Source organism: Dendrobium catenatum, unplaced genomic scaffold (genome assembly GCF_001605985.2).
Source record: "Dendrobium catenatum unplaced genomic scaffold, ASM160598v2 fragScaff_scaffold_402, whole genome shotgun sequence".
NCBI classification, from domain to species: domain Eukaryota; kingdom Viridiplantae; phylum Streptophyta; class Magnoliopsida; order Asparagales; family Orchidaceae; genus Dendrobium; species Dendrobium catenatum.
This window is the reverse complement of record NW_021318864.1, coordinates 327,701-352,427: the sequence shown is the minus strand read 5'-3', so window position 1 is coordinate 352,427 and position 24,727 is coordinate 327,701. Positions and strand designations below refer to the sequence as shown.

General features: G+C 34.4%; 3 protein-coding genes across 4 annotated transcripts; 1 reads left to right on the top strand and 2 right to left on the bottom strand.

Annotated features, from left to right (window-relative positions):
- Positions 1-5,236: 5,236 nt before the first annotated feature.
- Positions 5,237-22,368, top strand: LOC110098965 (succinate dehydrogenase subunit 5, mitochondrial). Of its 2 annotated transcripts, none has more exons than XM_020825942.2 (4): positions 5,237-5,512; positions 5,826-6,133; positions 6,229-6,414; positions 22,019-22,368. In XM_020825942.2, the coding sequence occupies exons 1-4, from the start codon at positions 5,299-5,301 to the stop codon at positions 22,073-22,075; spliced, it is 765 nt and encodes a 254-aa protein (XP_020681601.1). In that variant the 5' UTR covers positions 5,237-5,298; the 3' UTR covers positions 22,076-22,368. The 2 variants fall into 2 exon arrangements, with proteins under 2 accessions (XP_020681601.1, XP_020681602.1); XM_020825943.2 differs by having other exon boundaries at positions 5,239-5,512; positions 5,847-6,133.
- Positions 7,075-7,676, bottom strand: LOC110098966 (DNA-directed RNA polymerases II, IV and V subunit 6A-like). The gene has a single exon (XM_020825944.2). The coding sequence runs from the start codon at positions 7,599-7,601 to the stop codon at positions 7,173-7,175; it is 429 nt and encodes a 142-aa protein (XP_020681603.1). The 5' UTR covers positions 7,602-7,676; the 3' UTR covers positions 7,075-7,172.
- A 1,871-nt stretch (positions 22,369-24,239) lies between the features above and the next one.
- LOC110098973 lies at positions 24,240-24,727 on the bottom strand. The gene has a single exon (XM_020825950.2). It carries the CDS (start codon positions 24,629-24,631, stop codon positions 24,404-24,406), a length of 228 nt encoding a protein of 75 aa, XP_020681609.1. The 5' UTR covers positions 24,632-24,727; the 3' UTR covers positions 24,240-24,403.

The window sequence follows — 24,727 nt, the reverse complement described above, 5'->3', positions numbered from 1 at the left end:
GTGGATAGAGTTAAGAGTGATTAATGGCTGGTAATTTTTTAACAGAGAGAGAGAGAGAGAGAGAGAGAGAGAGAGAGAGAAGAAGAAGAAGAAAAGAATTATTAAAATTGTAGATTATAGTAGTAGTAACCCAATGTAAGGTAATAGAACATAAATTCTGGGGGTTGTCCTCTTGCATGACTTTAATGAAGGTAATGCAAGGATGCAAAGAAAGTACATGCATTGTATTTTCTTTTTATTAATTTGTTTAGTTGGATACAAAATTGGATTATATTTCTTTTGGGTTGGTAATGAAAGAAAGAAAAAAAGAAAAAGAGAACTGCAAGGATATCCTCATATAATTTGTATCAAAATGTGTTGGAAATTATTAAGTTTATTTTGAATTTAGTATAATTTATAAATAATTTATATTATATTAATCTCAATATTATTTTGGTCGGAAGAATCTGCACTCTTATTTTTGAAGAATAGTGTCTTATATTGGTGAAATTATTCTGTGTGGATACGTACGTCGTCCGGAGGTGAATCAGAACACGTCATGTCACTTTTTTGCCATGTACCGTGGTTGTATCAGATTATGTGGCACTTTCTGATTCGCCTCCGGACGGTCCATTCTCCGCACAAAATAATTTCTCCTCATGTTGTTCTATGTGAACTACTGAATTTTTGTATTACTCAAATCAAGCATATTCTTTGTTGTTGTTTGCATCTTAATTATCTTGTTTTTAAAGCATTAAGCATTTCCATTTTCTTGTTCATTTTAATATTTTCCTTGACTTAGAATGCATTCATTGACCCTTACAAAATCGATAGTCCTTTTAGTTACAATATGAGGGAAAGGAAGGTGATGAGTTCAACAAATACTAGGCTAGAGTCTTAGCTTTTAAAACTAACTTCAGATGATGGTATGTGATTCTAACGAAATGTGAACAAATCAAGGACCTAATATTATTTGTTTTAATCCAAAATTAGATTAGAACCTAGGATTCAACCATTAGAAATGAATTTAGATTCAATTTTGGGTTTCAAATAATATTCTAATATTATTTGAATATTGTTCAAACTTGGGATTCGACTATTAAAATTGAAATTGAGGTTCAAATAGAGGTTCAAAAGTAGGAAATCAATTCCAATAGAGGAAGAAGGCTTGAGCATATGCTCATCCAAGGTTTGAACTTGTTTGAACCTATTTTCGAACATAGGTTTAAATTACGTGCAAACCTCATTTAAACCTAGAGTTATAATATTAGATTCAAATATAAAGTTTAAACATAGGTTTTAATAGATGAGCTATATTTGAAAATAGATTCAAATAAGCTTCGAACTATGTCCGAGTCTTACTCGAACCTTGGATAAACCCTTATTGAATCTTGTTTGAGCCTTTTCCTCATTATCTTTTAAGGAATTGATTCATTTGGATTGTTTTGCTATTTATGTAGATGTTCCAACTAATCAATTCCATGGAGAGAAATTCAACTCCAAGTAATTTTTAAGATGTATTGAACATGCAATTCTTTCGGGCCATAACTCATCAATTTAATATAGGTGTGTGCATGTCTCTTAATTTAATCATGATTTATACTTCAATATAATTGTTGATGTAAATAACAATTTTAGCAAATATTAAAATCTAGAGCTGTTAGTCATACACTTAAAATTTTTTTTGGAGGTATGACATATTGTCAACCATGAGATTCAAATATTTGACATATAAATCATTATGAGATTAAAATATTTGACATGTCTCATTGATTCACTCAAATGCATACACATATAAGACAAAACAAATGATCAAATAATTACAATGTATCCTAAGAACTAAGTGGCAAGGTCTCCTCAAGCGAATATATTGCCCCAAAGTGGCTGATAAGACAATCTCTTTCACTCTCATGCTAAATATCAAATCTTTGCACTAGTAGAGCTTTCAAGAGGCAAGATTGTTCATAGTAGGGAAGGAGCGTCCATCGTTCTCACACTACCATTGATGGATTTCTTCCTTTCATTAGATCCATCAAAACCTAAGGAAATTAAAATGCATAATAGCACTTATTATGTAGTGTCTCATAGATTATGATGTGATGATAATATAAATTTGACTAAATGTGAAAAAAGAAGAGGAAAATGAGCCGATACTTATATTGCCAACTACTGCACCCCTTATTGGGAGCAACATTATGACCCCAAAAAAATCATCCAACCTTTATTTAGTGAATCCAAAATAGCAATTGATGCCAACCTTATATATTTTGTTGATGAATGCATAAGTGAATACTCTATTGATCTCTTGGGATCATCTGGAAGTTTAGAGGTTGAGGAAGTTGATGAAATCCAAATTTGTAATAGGAAATCCATCACTCCAAGAATGGTGAACGAAACATTTAGGTTTCATTTGGGGCAAAATTATACACATATTTCAATAGTTATAAATCATGAAATTATTCATATGTAATATTCATAACAATATTTTGGAACTTTTACCATTATATAGCAATTTTTATAAATGTCAATATACTCATTAAAATGGCTGAATTATCATGCAATCAAATTATGTGGTGAAAATTTATTTATACATGTTAATAAGATCATAATGTTTCATTCTACAACATACTAAAAGTCACATGATTAAAGTTTTTACCGTCTTCATAAATTTGAGTTTGTACAAATCTAACCAAGTAAAGCACAAAAATTTTACAAAAGAGTCACAAAATTGAAATCTGAAATAGGGCAACAATAACATACCTTGATCTAAACAATAGTCCTAATTATCCTGATGCTCTAAGGTATCCAAACGTAACAACCTTAATAATTCATAGAAAATCGATAAATATTAAACAAATATACAAATCTTACAAGATCTAAATTAAGTCATTACATATAATTCAATTATTGTACAAGCATTCATTCTATGTATGTTGTTGGTTAAGGAGCCCTCCCACCATCACTTACACAATTGATCACTTTATGCCATATCCAATGTTAATGGGGGCAAAACTCAACTGGATATTGATTAATCCTTGGGCTTCAATCAATATTATGGTACCAAAAGGATTCATCTTGGGTGCACATAAGTTGAGCTTGAACAAGTTGATGTTACACAACTTCGATAATAAGAGATACAACATGAGAAGGGATAGAGAATGTTTGGGTCTTTGATGCTCTTAGGTCTTTGACCATTGCACTCAGGTTTGATAAACTTAGAGAAAAGGTACAATTTTATATTCTTGATTGGACACATTATTTTGGGCTCTCTTAGGATGCTTTTGGATACCTTAATACAAGATTTTGTAGTTTACTCTTTAGCAGTTGCATGAAATATATTTATATTGATATTGAGTGCCACATCTTATGCAATATGTAACATTTCTTAGCACATAACATTGGTATGCATGAGCATTCATAACTCTACCTCCTCACACTAAATAAAAGGCCTTTTCCCCTCACCAGAAAGAAAAATCAAACTTAAAAAATCCTCAAATATCAATCAATTTCTCAAAGAAGAGGTATTATGGGTGGAAGGAAGAGAAACCGAGGAAACAGCAATCATGATGTTAGAATTCCTTCACTTCCATATGAGTTTGGCAAAAATGATGAGTCAATCATCATATATCAATAAATAAAGTCAATACATCCTATTGTATATATAACCTAAGAAGAAAAATGTTTAATATCTTAATAGTCACGACCTCAATCTAAAGGAGTGTATGTTCAAATTCTTTCACTTCCATATGAGTTTGGCAAAAATGATGAGTCAATCATCATATATAAAATAATAAAGTTAATGCACCCTACTATATATATGACCTAAGAAGAAAAATGCTCAATATCTTAATAGCCACGACCTCAATCTAAAGGAGTATACATGGGGAATGACTCAAAAGTTGAAACTCACACACACACACGCATGCGCGCGCGATCGCACACACACACGCACGCGCGCGCATGCATGCACACACACACCATATGAGAAGATAGTCACCATGATCACTCGCTCTTATCTAGAGTGGATACCATCACTCATTTACATCAAGTTCAACTACAAGAAATCGCCTACTTATGGGGTCCTCAGCTAATCTTGGTGGGACTATTTAACCTAAAACTCTCGTTTTCTAGAATTACAACCTACTTGCCTTTCTCTTTAAAGGACATTCGAGGCCTTCAACATAAGTCACCAACAACCTCAATAAGCCCGATAGTGTAGGCTTCCTCATCTTAGCACTCGCCGATGGACTCACCCAAGCCTGCTATCTTGAACCTACTCAACAATACCGAACTTGTCCTAGAAGTAGATCATTAAAGATCATTAAAAATCATTCAGCGTCACCCTCTCCAACTAGTCATGGGGTGACACATGTCTATGATAGTTTGTATTGAGAGTCATTTAAGTTAATACATGCAGCTCATCTTGGTATGTTAGTTGAGATCTTTGACTATTAACCAAGAGGTCATGAGTTTGAGTATTACGTATGTGTTGTATGTGTTAGTTTACCTTAATTAGCCTAATTGTCACCAAAAAAATAAATTAATGTATTTTTTATACTTTTGAAAATGAATATTTTGGATTATTTGACTAAGTGATATTTTGTGCACCTTGAGCATTTTTCCACAAATTTTCTCAACTAAATTACTTTATCTTAATTCTCATATAGATTCTAAGTCACCCCTCATAAAGCTTGTCTACTAATAAGGTCATGTATTATCTACGAATAAATTTTGATCAAAGATAAACAAAGCCTATATTTCTATTACACCTTTTTTCATTTTACTATGTATTATTTGTTCATCATATCAAAAATGCCTTTTATTTTTACTTTAATTTGTTTGGGACGGTTTAACTTTTTTTGTTTATATTTTTTAAAATCTTTTTTCTTAGTAATAGCTTCAAAAATTTTCTCTAAAAATAATTAATTTTTTTTTTAAAAATAGATAAATAAAGTTATCTTTTAAACATATATGTTTTTTTTTTTGGGACTTTTGGCCATTTAAGACAAACTCATACACACAACGCATACACATAGACTCTCGAATCCTGAACCTCTTAGTTGGAAGCCTAAGCTCTCAACCAATAGGCCAAGGAGAGTTGTGTAACATATATGTTTTTTATTAACAGCATTTAGCAGTTGAAAAAGCTGTTACAAAGAAAACCTACTTCGGCTTTATTTAGGAAAGTTTTTTTACTGTTTTTTCAATGATTTTTTATATAAAAAAATAAAAAAAATTTAATAGAAATTCAACCCAAGCACCTAGAAGCGCTTGTGAGTGCGGTGAATATTTTTGTTCGGAAGGCGATCTTCTGTGTCGATGTCGATGGGAATTGCATCTCTACGGCGGCTACCCCTCTTCCGCTCCTTCCGCTGCTCTTCTGCTTCCCTCCCTCTTTTGTACCGTATGTCCTCTTCTTCCTCCGCCTCGGATGGCATTCCGAAACCCTTCGTCTTCGACAACTGGATCTCGAACAAGCACGAGTACCACGCTCTGTGGTCCCACGTTGTAACGCGTAGCCACCACCTCCAAGGTATTTTATCATTGTCTCCTTCCTTACCATCTCATCACGAGATGGATGCTGCTGCCTAGGGTTTTTGTTGATGTTATGTCTGTTTCTTCCAAAAATTTAAATCTCGTTGTGCTTTTCCTGTGTGGTAATTTGGGGTTGTTTTATTTTATTTTTAAGTCTTATTCTTTCATTGAATCTAACATACGATGTTGATGCCTTCTTATCTCGTATGTCCACCTAAATTTCTGGCATCTTTGATGACATGTAATTGTTATTTTCAGTTTTTAGGTTGGATTGGGGGGGTGGGGTGATGCATATTCACTGACACTTGCAGGTTGCCGCCTTCCATTTGTAGGAGGCTTTGGACGGGGTTTCAGTGTAGCAGCCAGAACTCATTTGCCTGTCATAACAGATCCTGACATAGAAGCTGCATTCAAGGATTTAATGGCAATGGATTGGGATGAGATCCCAGATTCTGTTGTCAATGAAACAAACAAGTCTTTGTCTAAGACTACTGATGATACTTCTGGGAAGGAGGCTTTGGCTAACGTGTTTCGTGCAGCTGTAGCTTCAGTGGAGTTTGGTAGTACTTTAGTTTCTCTTAGAATGGCACTTGATGATCTGGCCGGTTTAACTGGGGAGGTCTGTCTTTTTTATTGCTCCTGCTTGCTTTTATTATCATGGATCGAAGTTGCCATCCGATTTGTTCTGATTGCTTCTTTTTTTTTTCTTTTCAGAATGTTGGACGCTTGCCAGACTATTTAGAAGATGCTTTGAGAGCAGCATATAGACGTTACACGACCTATCTTGATTCCTTTGGTCCAGATGAAGCCTATCTACGGAAAAAGGTTGAAACTGAACTTGGATCAAAGATGATACACTTAAAGATGAGGTGCAGCGGCATTGGTTCTGAGTGGGGAAAGGTGATACTTTTATGAATGTTTTATGTTTATTTTTTTCACAAGCATTCATTGCTAAGGGTCTTATTTCTGATAAGTTATCACCTTCAGATATCTTCAGAGTTATTGTTTTTTGTTGCAATTAGTTTCATGAATTTTTTCCTGTTAACAATGTACTTTTTAATGAAGAGTGTGAAAATAAGATTGACTATAGTGACCTTAGCACCCTAAATGAAAGTAAAGATTTCTGTTTTTATCGGCGTATTAGTAAAACTGAAGTTAGAGAGGCTTTAAATAGAATGAAGGGTGGAAAAGCTGTTGGACCTGATGATATTCCAATAGAGGTGTGGAAATGCTTAGGAGATGAAGGGATATATATATATATATATATATATTTTTTTTAATTTTTAATTTTTTTTAACCATAATAGAGAGCGACTATTCATTAAACAAGCAAAAAAGGACATCCACTGACTACGACAATTTTTTGTTGGGACATTTAGGCCATTTAAGACAAACTAATACAGAAATACTCAACCTTAGACTTCTTAGTTGGAAGTCTTAGCTCTCAACTAATAGGCCAAGAGAGCTGTGTATGACTACGTCAATCACTCTCATTTCCACTCAAATTCCATCCATTAAAGACAAAAGTTGCGCAACATCCATTCACAGTTCAGCGTGATCATTAGCCCTAAAACAACGGCAGATAAAAAGTCTATAAACAAGAGATATAGGGTCCATTTCCAGATCCTGCAGGAATGGATGAGAGGCTTGAAGTCCCTCTCAATCCCCACCAACCTGCCGCTTCCAGGAGTCCTCTACTATCAGTTCGTCAACTCCCCAATCTTCATAACTCCCATCAGGAAGATACCTTCGAATGGTGAAGGGTATCTTGCGCTCTCGAAGCTCTTTCATCGCAATCTCCAGAGGATCAGTTTCACCTTCAAGCTCAACCATTACAGGCGCATTCATGCTGATCTGAAGAGCACGTGTTCCTAATATCCTTGCACGCTCATACTTTGTCATGTACTTGGATGTTTTCCTAGGATGCTCAACTGGTTCTTGCTCCTTTTCTTCATTTTCAGCACCAATAATATCATCTGGAACATCATCATTGTTTTCTTCCTCTACCTCAGCACCTTCCTCAATTTCAGGTTCAGGTGGCTCATCCTCATACCCCATGTCCATATCGTTGTAGTCATCATCTGCCATGTTACCAATAACCTATTGCTTTCCCAAGTTCTTCCGGTCGTGCCCTGCGTCAAATTGGGCGCCCAAAACCCTAGCTTCAAGCCGTCGTAAGAACTTTCACAGTTATATGAAATTATTTATGATGCAGAATGACCTTTAAAATAAAATAGAAAATGTGATGGAGAAGATGTAATGACATGAAAAGATTATTTAAAAGCAACATTTTAAACAAGTCTCAGGCTTATACTAGGAGATAACCTCTCTCTAAACACTAAAATCTCTCATTTGATTATGGCTCAAATTCCAAAATAAGAGAAAGAAGAGACTTTTACATCCAAAATAAGAATTTCATCTGTACCATAAACTGCCATACAAGGCCTAGAATCATATTTATAGATCGAAGAATAATAAACTTCTAAAAAACTGCTAGCAGAGTGCTGGAAATCATTAATAAATTACTAACAAACATAATGATATTGGTCAAAATAATCCTTAGGAAATAATGAAATTTAAAGTAGATAAATAACACAAACAAATATAGAAAAAAAAAAACTTATAATTTTTGTCCCTATTAATTCCCTTGATTGCAAAATTTTCTAATCTAGATAATGGTAGTGATCATATACATTCAAAGTCAATATCATGCTCCGACAACTCTGAATCGTCGAATGATGGATTGTACTTCTAGTAGACTATAGGATAATATGATCTTGGATAGGCACCTGCGTTCTCATCTGAATTGTTGTACACTATTGAACCATGGCTTTGTTTATGCTGCTTTTAAAGAGATGATTCAAATCCCTTGAGCAGAGGAAGATAGAAAACTTGTAAAAGATGGTGAATTGCCTTGTTGGAGACTCCTTGTGATTCACAAATGATTTATAGAATATTAGAATCAAGTCAAGTTTTTTTTATTTATTATTATTATTTTTTGATAATATTTTCTAAATTTTTTTTCTTGATTTAAACTCTCTTTTTACCCCTTTTGTATGTTTTCAACACTCAATTGTTCACCATTCATGTGAACAATGATTGCATACCGACATACCGTTCACACAAAATGATATCTCAGGCTGTGTGTATAGGAGAGAATAATTAAATATTAAGGCTTGTATGGCCGTGGATTGAAGGTTTATGGATTGAAGGGTCGATGAGAAGAATAAGTTAAGGGTAGATTTAAGTTTGAAGTGTGTTGCTAGTTTGTTGGAGAGAGTCAAGGAGGTTTATGATATAAGATGTATGCTTATTATGACTTTGAATTGAAATTTGAATTTGAATATGATTAATTATGTGGAAAATATGTGAAAGTTAGGTTGCTTTTATGGAGGTTGTTAGAGGAGAGAGAAGAGGATTGGATAACAAGGCACTTATAGAGGGTTGGTTTATTGTTAATAGTTAATGGTTGCTTTATTGGTCATGGGTCTTAGATTTTCAAATGCAATTATGTGATGTAATGCAATAAATTACATACAAACTCAAATCATAAATCACAAACCATCTATTTAAACAAATATTCATTTCTTTAGAAGAAATTAGAAACTTATAAAATTCATATGAACGATACTTTAATATTTGTTTGATAAAAAAATGAATTAAATTTAAGTGTTATGAAAATTGAAATGCCGATTGTTACTAACACCTCAATCACAAAGATTATATAGTATGAGTTTTGACAAAAGTCATTTTGTTAGGTGGACTAATAACTAAAATTACATAATATGAAACTAAAAATGAATCAAGTCACCAAATACCAATACATGCCTAATCTCACATGGTGCCAAATCTCATTGTTAATTTAGGGATTTCTCGTCGAAAATCCTTCGTGTATGTTATGCTTGAATAATTGATTATTTTGTGATCTTAACTTCTAGTTGTGTGACTTGGCCTAAGCTAGTTTCACCCCTCTCTTGTTTTCTTTCGTTGTTTAAATCGCTACAAGCGTAATATTTAATATTGCTCTCATCTAAAAGCGTGGAACTTCTTATTTAACATTGCCTAAGCATTTAAGTCATACATCAATTATCATTGATATTGATTTTGTTGCAAGAAAAAAAAAACTCTATATCAACCCTTTCTGAGGAATCACACTCGGAGGAGGCTAAGAGACAAGATTTCAATGTCCTGATGAGAGCTCACAATCGAATAAGAAAGCATGGTGGCAAGGGTTTGAAATTGGCAAAGGTGAAGTATGATTGGAACTACTTTAAGAGAAAAAGAAGCATGCTTCTTAAATTAAGTTAACTTTGCAACTTTTAATTCACAAACTAACAGTACTAATAACATTTCCTGAATATTCCAACCAGATCTTTACAAAAGTGAACTAAGGTGGTATACAAATGTTAATAATTTAAAGTTTAGAGTGTTTGTTAAATAATACAGGAAGTTTAAAGTGGCACACAAGTGAACATCGCATATGATTGGAATAAAACCATTGGTTTTGGTGTTCCACAAAATTAAGAATGTCATTTTAACCATTATAAGTTTATAACACATAAACCATCCATTCTCTACAAAGCTTTATGAAAACTCAAATTGTCATAAACTTTATAATTTAATTCACATAATTAATTTTAATAATGCCATTTTAGATGCAACAATGTCATAGACCAGCAAATGAAAAATACAAATTACTTGAGTGAAGATCGCAGCACTCTCCTACCATATATATTCATGATTATGCGAATTTTTAATTTATATTTTTCCCTACTTAACTGATTTAAACTCATGTAATAAAAATAATTGAACCATGGTTATCCTTCCACATTATTGCAGCAAAGTTTGAGGAAAATAAATTTATTAATAAAAAAAAAATCTATAAAAAATGAAAAATCTCAACAAAGCACACGAATAGCAGTATACTTGAGCGAGATTAAAAATGAGAAATGGGAGAAACTGTCGCAGAGAGCAAACGCTAACTTTCGATCAAACTTGGAACATCGTCGAACCTTCATGACTTTCGATCCAACAGGGTACGTTCGAAGTAGGCTCTACTTGCGACTCTGCCTGCAATCGTTCGAAGAAGAAGGCAACGAAGCTTTTAGAATTTCGTTGAAGAAGGCAATGAAGTTTTTGCTAACGTCCGAAACTCTAACTTTGGTGCTTTAGGTGAGTCGAAGAGAAGGAACGCAAGCGAAATCGAAGTGCAAGAACGCAGGCGAAGTTGAAGAGCACGAACGAAATGAACGGAAGGAATAAATGAAAGGACCGATATTAGGTTTAGGTTTTAAATAAGCCATTTTTAGAGGCGAACGCCTCATTGAATTGAGGTGAGGAAGGCATGCCTCTATTGATTTGAGGTGTATGCCTCACGAAACATGTCCGAAGCATCCGCCTCAATGCATAAATGGGCTGAATTGCGCTGTGGCGCGCCTCTTATTGTGCAATTTTAAACCATGAGTATATCTGTGCAATTATCAAAGTCATAATGGGCATTAAGTCTGTAATTTGAAAAATTTTTCCTTAATGTTGGCCAACAACTTTATGCAAGGGGCATGTGGCTATTCTTCATCATCTGATTCTTCAAGATCAACCACGACCTCTTGGTGTGATGGGACATCCAAGCAAAGTCTCGTAGTAAACATCACGTAAGCAATTGTCAGATCCTCATCAATTAGTAAATCATCATTCTCAATACCTTGTAAGGTAGGAACTCCACTACTTAAAGGATTTGCAGAGGTCGTAGAGTCAGGAAGAGTCATTGGAGAACTATGAGGGACATTCTCTCTAGTTTACTCTAGCATCATCTTGAGGACTTTTCCTACAGACCGAATGTTGGTGGGGGGGGGGGGGGGGGTTTGTGAATGAAGAGAATGTTGAGCAGCGGTATGTTTGGAATTGTCAGGAACTCTAGTAGGGGACATGTGGGCATCCATCCTAGGTCTCGACCTACACTCAACATGGTCGTGATGACATACAAGGGATGTGCGAATGTCCATATCCAATTTTTGTCTATAATTAATCCTATCATCATGTCTCACAAAGGACTTGAGGGTTTCCTTCCTTGGTCTTTGACTTTGATCATCATCAATGTCACATCAACCACAAGTAATTATCTGGCTCTCTATCACCATTATCTGGCTATCTCTATCTCCATTATCTGGCTATCTCTATCTCCATTATCATAAGGAAAATATATCTTGGTGGACTTGCGAGGCTGATGCTTCGATCTCTTACCAGAAGGATAGACTATATCATTAAGAATAAGTGGCGAATTATGGTGGTGCAATACTTTCTCTGAAGCTATTGCTATCTAATCATTGAACTATTGTCCACTTATTGAATCATGTCCATTGATTGATTGAACAACAAAGCTAATCCTTTGTGTTAGGACTTGCAATGCGCCAATGTAATTTTAAGCAGAGGACGAGGACTAGCAGGTTACTTTGTTGCTATCCTAGTGACTACCTTTGCAATACTTTCAGCTAGTGTATCAAATATATTTTCTATAACTATGCTATTTGTGTTCTTTGCTCATGTAGTCTCCTCAATTTCCTATTGTACTTTCTTCTGGCCCTTCTCCCATTTTAATTGTGGTAAGCTCTCGACCTCAGTAGTGTCTAGGGCAAAGGTGATGTGGCTAGGCTCCTTAGGGCATGATAACCTTGTAAAGATATAAGGTTTTGGACTATCTCTATTCTTTAGCATCGGTATTAATGTAAGGCTTATTTGTTTAAGCTTAAGGAAGCTCCCCAATGTAATCTAGTAAGGACCTACCTGCTAGAATAACGTAGGAACCCTTCCTCTATGGGAAGGCTAGGAGTGTCAATATTTGACTCGACCCTGATTTGACCTAGAAAATTTCGTGCTTGGGTGAATCCGTTTGTCAGATGGGTTGGGTTCGGGTTCAAAAATGTGACCATTTTGTGAAATTGGTTAAGGTTCGGGATTACCCAGAAACCCAAAATCAACTTGAAGTTGACTTGGGTCCATATTTGAATAGCCTCCGCAGCTCCTCTAGCCTCATGTTCACAGTCCACTAGCATGGTCGCAGTTTCAGACCAATCGGTTCATGTGGCTTGTGGCTCACCTAGTCTACTTGCAACCCCCGGTTCACGCGTCTGCTCGCGGCTCAAGTGCACATGCTCGTGCGCTCAAAGTTTTGAAGGATATTGTTTTCTATTCGCCCACGGGTAATGGCGAGATTTCTTTTTAGGTTTTTACTTGCGAATTTGGAATAGAGTGGGTAGAGTGCCGTGCAAATTTGAAAGCAGAGTAGGTTGGCGGGTCATGTCGAGCCGACCTGAACCCGAACTCAAACCGGGTCGTGTTTGGGTTGGGTCAGGTGATGGTGGGTCATTTTCGGGTTTGACTTGAACCTGTCCCAAAAACTCATTTTGACACCACTAGGGAAGGCAAATGGTGATGGCCTCGATTGGGGTGAGATTGGTGAGTGATGATCGTCTATGAATGGCTATACCCAATTGTATCATGGCACTATCCTTAGCCTTGGTCTAAATTAATGGTAAAACCTTAACTATGCCTCCAATAGACAATTGAAAATTGACTTGAATGCTCATCTACTTTTCAGACATCCTGAGATTTACATATATCCTCAATCAGCTGAACTATGTTATCTTCCTCAAAATGAAGTATTATGTTGACTTAAAATCTATTTAAATCATCCACTCATATTTGATTATTCAGTCTTGCTAGATATAACTTATATGATGGAATTGTTAATTGATTGGACAAAATGCATCAACTATGTGCATATGGAGCACAGGAGCAGTAATTGAATGCAAGGAAAAGAACAAAAGCACTAAATCTAAAGAGGTAGAGAGAGATATTTTCCTGGCAGAGTCACATAAATTTGTGGGATTCAATAAACACCTACTGCACCATAGCGGAAGATTAACCATAGCTAATCAATGCACTATATAGGTCGATGCATATCAATAGAAGTAGATTAGATGTATCTATCCGTCATATTTCTCTTGCAAGGAATGTGGTTCCAGACAGAGTCTATTTTAACAATGGGGATTGACATTTCCCAAAGGGACAAGCTCCTAAAGTTAAGTACATTATGGTTGGATTCGAGTATACTCTCGATTAAGAAGTCAACTTGTGTTTAGGGTTTAGGGTGTTTAGGGTACCAAGATGATCAAAACCAATCAAGGTGTGTGCAATGATCAAGCTCAAGCATGACAAGAGCTAGGCCAATTGTGGGCTTTAGAGGAGATGCTAATGATTTTCTTTCAAAATTTTAATTAAAGTGTCAGTAGTCCTAATAAGTGAATAATTGTAATATTTCTAATTATCCAATGTTTTGTATAAATCTTATTATAGTATTTTTTGGTGAATTGTAGCTTGCTTGATCTTTGGTTTGAGTGGACTGTAGTTGGAGGGTGATGATGGTCAGAGTGGACTGTAGTCAGCAGAGCGACGAGAGGTTGGAGTGGACCGTTGTCGGTGAGTGACGGTGGTTGGAGTTGATGGTAGTTGACGGACGATGGAGGCGAGAGTGGACTGTAGTCGGCGGGCAACGGTGGTTAGGGGGACCTTAGTCGACGGGCGACAATGGTCAGAATGAAGTCGGGCAACGTTCGTTGGCTAGGTGGAAGTGTGGTGGTGGTAGGCGGCCGAGCGGTGCAAGCTTGAGAAAGTTAGAGAGACTCTTCGTTTTTCATCTCTTCCTCCTTTCCCCTATGTAAATAATGAGTTTATTGATAATTTTTTGGGTGTGACATGGCTATTAAATATGAAGAACATCAAGGGTAGGTTGGGAGTATTTTAATGGATGGCCGATATAAAATCCTTTGATCATGGATAGTTTATCGAGCATTTGAATGTCTAAATGATGTTAGAATTCGTTGATCTTGGGCTCATTTAATTTGTCTCATCGAGCTGCTCGATTCGATTATAAGCACGCTACATTTGAATACCATTTGGTCATTCAATTAATATTTTGAAGTTTTCAAATAGGCTTTGGCCTTCGATTTGGATCCATTTAGGTCCAATTGGATCAATTTTGGTGTCATTGGATTCGTCTCTTCAAGACTTTTAGTTTGACTATAAGTTTGCTAAAATTGGAGTTTGGATGGTCCCAAATTTAATTTTAAAAGTTTCTGATTCATATTTGCATCGAGATTCATGCTTGATCAAGATAATTTTTTGATGACATATCAAGCCTTATACTAATAATTCAGGGTTGGATTTATGAACCCTCATTGTTTATTTATTTTTGCTAAATTTTGCCTGATGTATTAAACTTATTGTTTGCAAATCATTTTAAATAGCTTGTATCCATAATACTTTTAGTCCAATTTTTTTTTCCTTTATAATTCTTTCGATACTTAATTCATTTGCTTGTCTAATTAGGCATTTTCTATCATTAGAGTATATACAAGAAAACTAAATATTAAATTTCTATTATAATTATTTCTTGATGAAAAACAAATATAAGAATTATTAACATTCAAGCATGAATTATTGATGGAGGCAGATATTGTTTGCAATAAAAAGATTGTATTTCTTTTCCTTTAGAGTAATGGTTCAAGTTCCAAGTGAATGATGTGGCGTGCTAAATTATGCACACATGGAGGGATGCAAGCAACAAAAAACAATAACATCAAACCTTTATCCCACTACGTGGGGTCAACTGCATGAATCCATTTTCTCCATTGTGTCCTATCACATGTTAAATTCTCATTTAAATCTAATAAAAATGTCACTTCTAATACTTTCTAAGTTTTTTTAGGTGTAACTCTGCCTCTTTTAACATAGGCATGTAATACATCTGCTCTCTTAATTGAGTCATCATAATATTGATGTTTAATGTAACCAAGTCATCTAAAGTGACTCTCTTTAATCTTGCCTAATACTGGAGCTACTCCAACCTTTTTATGTATAACTCATTCTATATTCTGTCTCTAGGAGTAAAGCCACTCATTCACCTTAGCATCCTCATCTCTGAAACACTTAAGTTAATTTTATGCTTCTCTTTTAATGGCTAACATTTTGTGTCATAAACCATTAAAGGTCTCACAACCATCTTATATAATTTTCCCTTTAGTTTGAGGGATCATTTTCTATCACACAACAGGCCCAATGCATTCCTCCACTTCAACCAACCAACTTGAATTCTACTAATAATATCCCCATCTATTTCACCATCATTTTAAACAATAGACCCAAGATATATAAAACATGTAATATTTTGAATGAGTTGATCACCTATAGTCACAATTTCCCCACTAGATATATTATTACTAAAGTTACACTTAATGTATTTGGTTTTAGATGTACCAAATGAAAACCAAATGAAAACCAAATGAAAACCTTAAAATCTAAGGTTGACCTCCATGATTCAAGTTTTCCTTCAACCTCCTCTATAGTCTTATCACTAAGAGCATATCATCAGCAAAAAAGCAAAAACCATGGTACATCCTCTTGTAAATATATAGTAAGAATATCTATGACTAAAGCAAAAATATATGGGCTTAGAGCTGATCCTTGATGTAATCCAACTGAAATAGGAAAATACTTTGTCAAACCACCTTGTGTTTGAAAACAAATAACAACTTCTGCATATATATCGTTAATGGCTTAAATATAAGCATTATTAACTCATTTCTTTTCTAGAAATCTCCAAAGCACTTCTCTTGGAACTTTATCATATGTTTTCTCTAAATCAATAAATATCATATGTAGATCCTCTTTATTTTCTCTATATTTCTCCATCAGGCCTCTCAATAAATGTATAGTTTCCATAGTAGACCTACCCGACATGAATGCAAATTGATTTTGTGAAACATCAGTATCACATCATAACCTATACTCATTAACTCTCTCCCATAGTTTTAATGTATGACACATTAACTTAATCTCTCTATAATTTGCGTATTCTTATGCATCATCTTTATTCTTAAAATTAGGAATCAACACACTTCTCTACTCATCTAACATTTTTTTAGTCTTCAAAATAATATTAAAAAATTTTGCAAGCTAAGAAATTCCTTTATCTCGTAAGTATTTCCACAATTTTATTAGAGTATTATTGGGTCCAACAGCTTTTCCATACTTCATTTTCTTTAAAGCCTCTCTAACTTTAGTTTTATTGATATGATGATATTATTATAAATTTTTATTTTCATTTTAGGATACTAAGGTCACTAAAGTCAATCGTATTATCACAATCTTCATTGAAATTTTTTCAAAATAACTCATTAACCTTTGTTGAATATTCTCTTCTAATAAAAATACTTTTTGATCCTTAATACACTTCACTTGAACTAAATCTTTACTTCTCTATCTCTTTGTTTGACTAACTTATATATACATCTTTTGCCCTCCTTAGTATTTAATCTCTTATATAAATCATTAAAAGCTTAATTTTTCTGCATTGCATATTACTTAGATTTCTTACGGGAATTTATATATTTTCTAATTTTTCGAGCTTCTACACCTAAATCAATTTTTATAACAATATCTTATTTTTTATTTTTTCATGCATATTTTGATTTCACCACCAACTATTTTTACTTTTAAGAGTTTTTTCATTTGATACTCCAAGCACATATTTTGTAATATTCATAATACCACTAGTTATTTTTTCCACATAACATTAGCTTATTCATGTATAGTCAAAATCTTCGGATCATAAATCTTACTCTAAAAATATTTATGTTAGTATTTTTTAAATGACATAATCTAATCCTATAATAATATTTTACTTTATATTTTATATTCTGCCCCTTCATATTAAAGAATAGAACTAATTAGTGATATTGAGCACATAAATTTTCACTCAAAATGACTTTATAATCTTTATATTCTAAATGATTCATTTTTATTATTAAAAATAATCAATTTGAGTTTTACTATTTATATTTTTCTAGGTGATGAGATGCTTATCTCCTCTTAAATAAGATATTAAGAATTATAAAATTATCAGCTTGATCAAAATCTAATATGATCTATAGTCACCATGAATGCTATTAAAACATTCTAAGATTCTACCAACATGTCTATTTAAATTTTCTTCAATAAACCTTTTTTTCAAGAGATCATTTGCATTAATTCTTTTAAGTCATTTTAAAATTTTAATTTTGAACACATCCAAATCTATTTGAGTATACACACTTATAATATTAATAATCTTAGTGTCAATAATAATCTTTAAAGTTATAATTTTATCTTCAATTCTATTAATTTTTACAATATTATCTTTCAAACTCTTATCTATAATTATATCTACATCATTTTTAGTGCGACTCTTACATGAATGTCAATAATAATCTTTAAAGCTATAATTTTATCTTCAATTCTATTAATTTTCACAATATTATCTTTCAAACTATTATCTATAATTATATCTACATCATTTTTAGTGCGACTCTTACATGAATGCTATAGTTTTAGTCCTAAACTATCAATCTCCTTAGGTTCTTCAACCTATTTAATTTCTTGAATGCAAAGAAATATCAATCTTCTTATGAATCATAATATCTATTAATTTGTAGGTAAGAGGACTTATATTTCAAGTTTTTATTCTAATTTAACTTTCGTGGATTAGCTTCTTTGCCGACATCCGTTCGTGATGGGGAAACCCTTGCTTATTTAACATAGCACCCGGGTGCTGGTGCAACGGCCATTGCTTACTTCTCGTTGTATTCAGGCCATATAACACATCGCTTTTAGGGAGTCAAGTATTGATATGCGATTATTATTTTTCTACAACCTTGATTTGCAAAGCCAAATCATACCACATTGATTGATTTATTTTTTTTTTCTCATGCATTTTTAAAAACATATGCTTAACCAATACGAGCTTTTCGCCTATCTATGCGTTATATAAGGAGGTGATTACATGATTTTGAAGAACTTCATTCATTTTTCTCCTTCATTCAGTTAGGTATAGGGATAGAAGCTGGAGAGATGGCCAATGGAGTGATTGAAGTTTGGTCTATCTTGGCTAGTTCATTTAGAGGAATTTCTCTATTAGGTTATTGACAATGATACTGAAGGGGTAAAGGTGACAATTGGAAGCCAAAGACTTTCAGAAGAGGAAATTAGTGACTATTATAGGGGTTGGTTATCAACATGGTGGTCTGACATACGGGGTGACAGTTTTTTTCATATTGGGTGAGCATAACAAGTGGAGTTGTGTTCTATTTTTGAAAAGGCATAAGTGAGAGAAAGTGAAGAATACTTGTGAGATAAAGGTAAGGATTGATCTGTTTAATTGCAAAAACTTCAAGTATTAGAAGGTGCATATCGAGGGTTACCTATATCTCTTTTGAGTCAAAGATGACAACTCGAAGCCTTCATTAATATATCTCTTTTGAGTCAAAGATTTCTCGAACAAAAAAGTGTTACTGACAAAGAATGCTACCATTAATATATTTGCATGAGAGGATTTTAATTGGCATGATGAAAGCTTTATTAGATATGTATGAGAAGCCTTCATTGATCACAGCACCGTCTATCAATGATGTCTAAAGGCACTCTCACAGCACCATATAATTGAGTTTAATTTGATCACAAGTTAGTTGTGTAAAGTTGATATCAACTTTGATGACAAAATTCTTGCATTGAGCTTGTGATCATGTGAAAGAATAGTACTTGTCAGCAGTTCATGTGAAGCTCAATGATGTTTGTGACCGAATCTTAACTGAAGACGTGAGGTGAACAAGGAGTAGTTGAAAATTCTTTTGCTGCTTTGAATGTTAAGTTAGAATTCAGTTCAGTCTTGGTAGAGGAGCCAATCAAAAGGTTCCAGTTGTGTATGTTGGTGATATAACAAGGTTTTCTAACCTCTCGCTCGTTCTGTGGCGTCTCCCCCGCCATTCTAGGGCTGGCCTAAGGGGCGTCCCTCCAGCGGCGTCCTCCGCCGTTTCGCTCAGGAAAGTATTCCTTTCCCTGTCTCTTTCGTTCTTTTTGTGTTGTTTCGTTTTTATTTTCCAGCCGTTTGTGGCTGGAATGGAGCCGAAGCACCTGTTGGATCATGGTTTTTTGTCTGGTTCCAATTATTCACATTCTTTCGCCGAAGCATTAGCTGGTTCTCCGTCTAATGTGTGTTTCCCGGAGCTTAAGTCTTCGTCTTACCGCAGTCTGCCCTCTCTGTGGATATCTGAGGAAGAAATTCGGGCCCTTGTTGCTCCTTTTCAGTTTTTGCTTGTCTGTTTATTTCCATCCCGACGGCCTAGTCTAGACTCCATAAGGAGATTTTTTTTTCAATCTGAAGCTTATAGCTGATTTTTCGGTTACTTTGCTCGATTCTACGCACATCTTGGTTAAGCTTTCGAATGACCTAGATTATGGTTGGGTTTTCAGCCATCGTTCATACTTGGTTTACAACTGCTATATGAAATTAACTAAATGGTCTCCTTCTTTGGATATCAGTGCTGAATGCCTGGTTATTCCTATTTGGATCTCTTTCCCCGGTCTTTGTCCTCACCTCTTTAACTCGAGGATTCTTCATGCGTTAGGGTCGATCTTTGGTCACCTGCTTAAGGTCGACTCTGCCACTTCTTTGGGCTCTAGACCGTCTATTGCGAGAGTCTTGGTTGAGATTGATATCACGAAAGTTATCCGGACAACGTCTGGATTGTTCCTGAGAAGCTTGGTTATATCCAAAATGTTGAAATGGAGGAGTTCCCCCCTTTTTTTGCTCAATGTCGGTCTAAAATTGTTGTCCCTTTTTCTGTACCTGTTAAGCCCTCTTGTTCTGTCAAGGATTTTGATCAGGGGGAGGCCACTGGGGTTGCTGTGCTTCGGCCTATTGTTGTCTCCTTGGTTAACTCTCCTGCTGTCAATAATTTGGAATTAATGTTGGACCCCAATGTCATTGTCGGGTGGGTTAATGTTGTTTTGGCTGAGGAGGGTGTTTTGCTTTTAACTTTGGCTTGTTCTAAGGCTTCTATTGAGCTTGATTCTTGTAGTAAGGATAATGCTGAAGTTGATCATGCTTGTAGTCCTGTTGATGTTGCTGTTGGGAATAGTGATGCAGATGCTGTTGCGGATCAATTAGCTGAGTTGCCTCCCCCAGTTTCTGTAGAGGTCTTGCCTATTGGGCCTGTGTCTTCGTCTCACGTTGTGGTTGATTTGTTGAGTTGTGCTGTTGTTTCAAATTCTAACAAGTTGGGTAGTCCTAGGGGTGTTCCTATTACTATTTATGTGGACGGTTTAAAGGAGAAGAATAATGTTTTTGTGAGATTAATAGGGATGTTGGGCATGAGCTGTCTTGCGGTTCAGTCCACCCTGTTTCTCCTCTTACTCTAGTGGATTTGGTTGTGGTTGCTTGTGAAGTGGTACCTACTGCTTCTTCTCCTACTGTTCAGGTCTATGGCCAGCTTGTAGAGGTCCCTATCAATTTAATTTCTGCTAATGATTTAGCTGCCCATGTGGGTGATAGACCGGGGGACAGTGTTAGATGGAAAACCGATTGGCTTGAATGCTCATCTTCTTCTGAGGTTGAAGAAGTGCATGCGGGTAATCAGGATATTATTTTGCGAGATGATCAATTTTGGGTAAATAAATGTCGGAAGCAGAAATCTAAACGATAACCTTTTTTGGTTGTGCTATCCTTGGTTGGCCTTTGATGCTTTTTATGGATGATTTCCTTTTTGGCCCTGCGGATTATTGCCCAATCTCTCCTTTGGATGGTCCGTGCATGGATTTGGAGTGATTGGTAGTCTGTGCCTTAACTGAGCCCGCTGGTTTTATGTTCCTTTTTCTTCTTGTTTGAGCTTCCCACGGATATCTTCTTTTGTATCCGGTTTTTATTTCCGGGCTTATGCTGGGTTTTCCTTGATGTACTCCTTTTTTTTTATTTATGGAATAAAATTATTATCTTTTGAAAAAAAAAGAAAAAGAAAGGAAAAGGTTTGCAACATGAAAATAGATTGTTTATAGAGAAATATGATGGACAGAGTTTGAATCAGATGGAGGAATTTATGTCTATTGAACGTTAAATCTTGGACTTGGGTATATCTTTTCATTGAACTTCACATAAAGAGTTTATATTTAGTTTATATTTAATTATTTTGTAGGAGTTATCGAGAATGTTGATTCATGTTGGGAATTCATAATGTGCGGCAGATTTTTCACTTGAAGCGGAACCTAATATTTGATTGTGCAGCTTATTGATGAAGATTATTGACTTGAAGAGGAACCTAATATTGATTGTGCAGCTTGTTGATGGTGATTATGTCTCATCCTTTAGCACTAATGCTTGAAAGTGGAAAACATTTATTTCTGAGACAATTGCATCTGTTCAGCTATCTTTAGTTGATTATTATGAGGCTAGTTTTTTAATTTTGAGCTTGATCGATAGTGTTGATTGTTGAATCTTTAGTTGTCTAAGTAAAGTTGTGAAATTAGTTTTCATTAATTTTGGGCTATAAAATTTTTCATTTTTATAAATTACTTGCGCACGGTAACATAACTATTCCACTAGATATAGACACCCAACTCATTTTAACTTCACGAATCTGCAGGTCACTCTTCTTGGCACCTCTGGAATTTCTGGTTCTTATGTTGAACAAAGAGCTTGAAGAAAATGGCAATTCAGTTGCCTGAAAGATTTTGCTGTTTCCTAGGGGCTCTCTCTCTCTCTCTCTCTCTTTCGCTCTCTCTCTGAGAGGAGGCACACACAAATTCCCCTCTTGCAAATAAAGCATGGAGAGTGAGTAATTTGATATTTTCTTATTTTGTCCCTTGTTCTGCAAACTAACACTGAAATTTTGTAAAATAATTTGATTATATCGCTGCACTCTTTAGTTGAGCCTATATCTATCTGTTTCAGGGATATTAATGTTAAGTTAAATGCATTATACTTTACAACGTATTTGTTCATAGCAGAATCTTATACTGAGCATGATATTTGCTCATATCATAACAAGCCAAAAACATGCTCGTTACCTCAACCCAATTTATTTCTCGGCGCTCTGCAATATTCGTAATTTGTTACGTCTTTCCTTGAGAAATAGTAAGCTGTTTGAATTAATTGAAATAATATATTTTTTTCAACTTAAAAATGTTTCTTTTGGGGGAAAATCTCTTAACATAGCTTGATACATATTGGGTCTAATTTTAATTTTATTATAAAATCACGGTATAATCTGCTTTCTCTTAATTTTCATATAATTCTGTGGTTCTCTTATACTGCCATTATTGTATTTTTTAATATTTAAGACTTTAATTTTATTATCTAATATTTTATTTAAATTTATTTATTTTATCATGCAGTTATTAAAAAAATATTTCAGAAAATTTATCCAATTTTGTAGTTTTAAATTTTTTCTATCATTTTTTTTTCTAGTATGATTATATTTTATTGATGTCAAATAAATTAATTGTATTTATTTTTAAAATCACTTCTTTTTATTTAATAGTTTAATTTTATTTAAGGATGGTATTTCTTCTGTAAAATGAATGATACGTCTCATAGAGTTTTCGGCCAAAATTATCTTTAAATCACTAAGATTTAAAATAACAATGAACCACATTTAATGAGCATCGACATTGAGACAAAACAACATGCCGCGTACCATTTAACTCTGTCGTACATATATCATGCATTGATCTTAACAGTACAAGGAGAGCAATAAATAATATTAAATGCTATAATAATTAATCAATTTAATGCTTCCTTCTGTATGAGGTTTTTTTGTAAGTTTTTCCACAATTTTTTAATAAGATGTTTTTTTCATAAATCAAATTTGTTAGAATAAAATATAATTTTCTTCAGAAAAAAAAGTTATAATATTTTTAACATTAAAATATTTTATTTTTAATAATTATTTCACAACTAATTATTTGACAGACAGCTGTAGCCTGCCACCCAATTAATAAATTTTAGCTTGTATTTATTCATGTAGGAACTCGCTTCGGCCCGCGGACTTTTAATAGCAATTTATGACTCTCCTAAACTTATTTGCAAAGAGTCCGTTTTTCGTGCAAACTATTTGATTGTCGATAAAAGAGATTTTAATAAACATTATTATTATTTAAAAGTAAGCTTCATTCTAGTCAAATCATTTTTTTCCTGGGTAACAAAAGATTTAATAAAATTTTTTTTGTATTCTTTTTTTTTAAATAACAATTTTATATTTTAGAAAACAAATAAATAATTTATTAAAATAATTTGTCTTATTTTATAAATACGAAGTTTTAATGTTATTACTAAAATTTAATATGAAGTTATGATATACAGAAAGAAGTTATGATATGACATGGCCCTAATCAGAGCTTCACATAAATTTAAGAGGATGGCAACATTTATTGTCATGTTGCCATTTAAGTTCAATATCCATCTCCTTTGTAAGTTTCTGATTAAGTTACATATTCGTACAAATTTTAAATCCGAAAAAAGAATCATTACTCCACGATTATGATCGTCATGCGAAATAATTTCTCAGGATTTATTAAACCTACTTGTAGCCAAAACATTATATATATATATTATATTGTAAACAGTGATATAAAAATATTCATATGATAATTGAAAATTAAGTGATACTTGGTTGCTTCGTCGAGAAGTCCGGCAGCCGGCAGACGAGAGAGGGGGCACGTGATGAAGTTCAAAAATGGAAAAAAAAAGGTGTAACTTGGTTCCTAAGAATGCCGACCAAGCAAGCCATGCCTTAATTAATTCATTTGCACTCATTTACAAAAAAAAATAAAAAAAAAATAAAAAAAGATTATTACGCCACACACTGGGATAACTACAGCTCGAAATCTCGATCTATATATATTTTATTGTATTACATCAAATAAAAAAAAAATTACAATTTCACATAGCCCCAAACAAATAAAAATATTATTATAGATTAAAATATTCGATTGGCATGCAGGTTGCTTACCGGAGCTGTTGTGGTATCTTACGGGCGGCGAAGATGACGGCGGTAGTAGGACTTGAGGAGGGCCCCACAGAAGGTGCAAATGATGGCACGCCACGTCCTCCGGTAGACAGGCACGTAGCAGAACCTGGTGGCGGTCTCCATGTCGGCGACGCTCGCCCCGCCGCCACATCTCGAGCAGATCCCGGCAGCCGGCTTCGAGCTCCTCACCATCTCCCTGGTGTCCACCAAGAAGCAGAAGAATACCATCCCCTCCTCTCTGCCCTCCGCCGCCTCCTGAATTCAGCCGCTTTTGTGTTTTTTTTCCTTTTACGATTTGGATTTCAAGGCGCGACGAAGAGGATG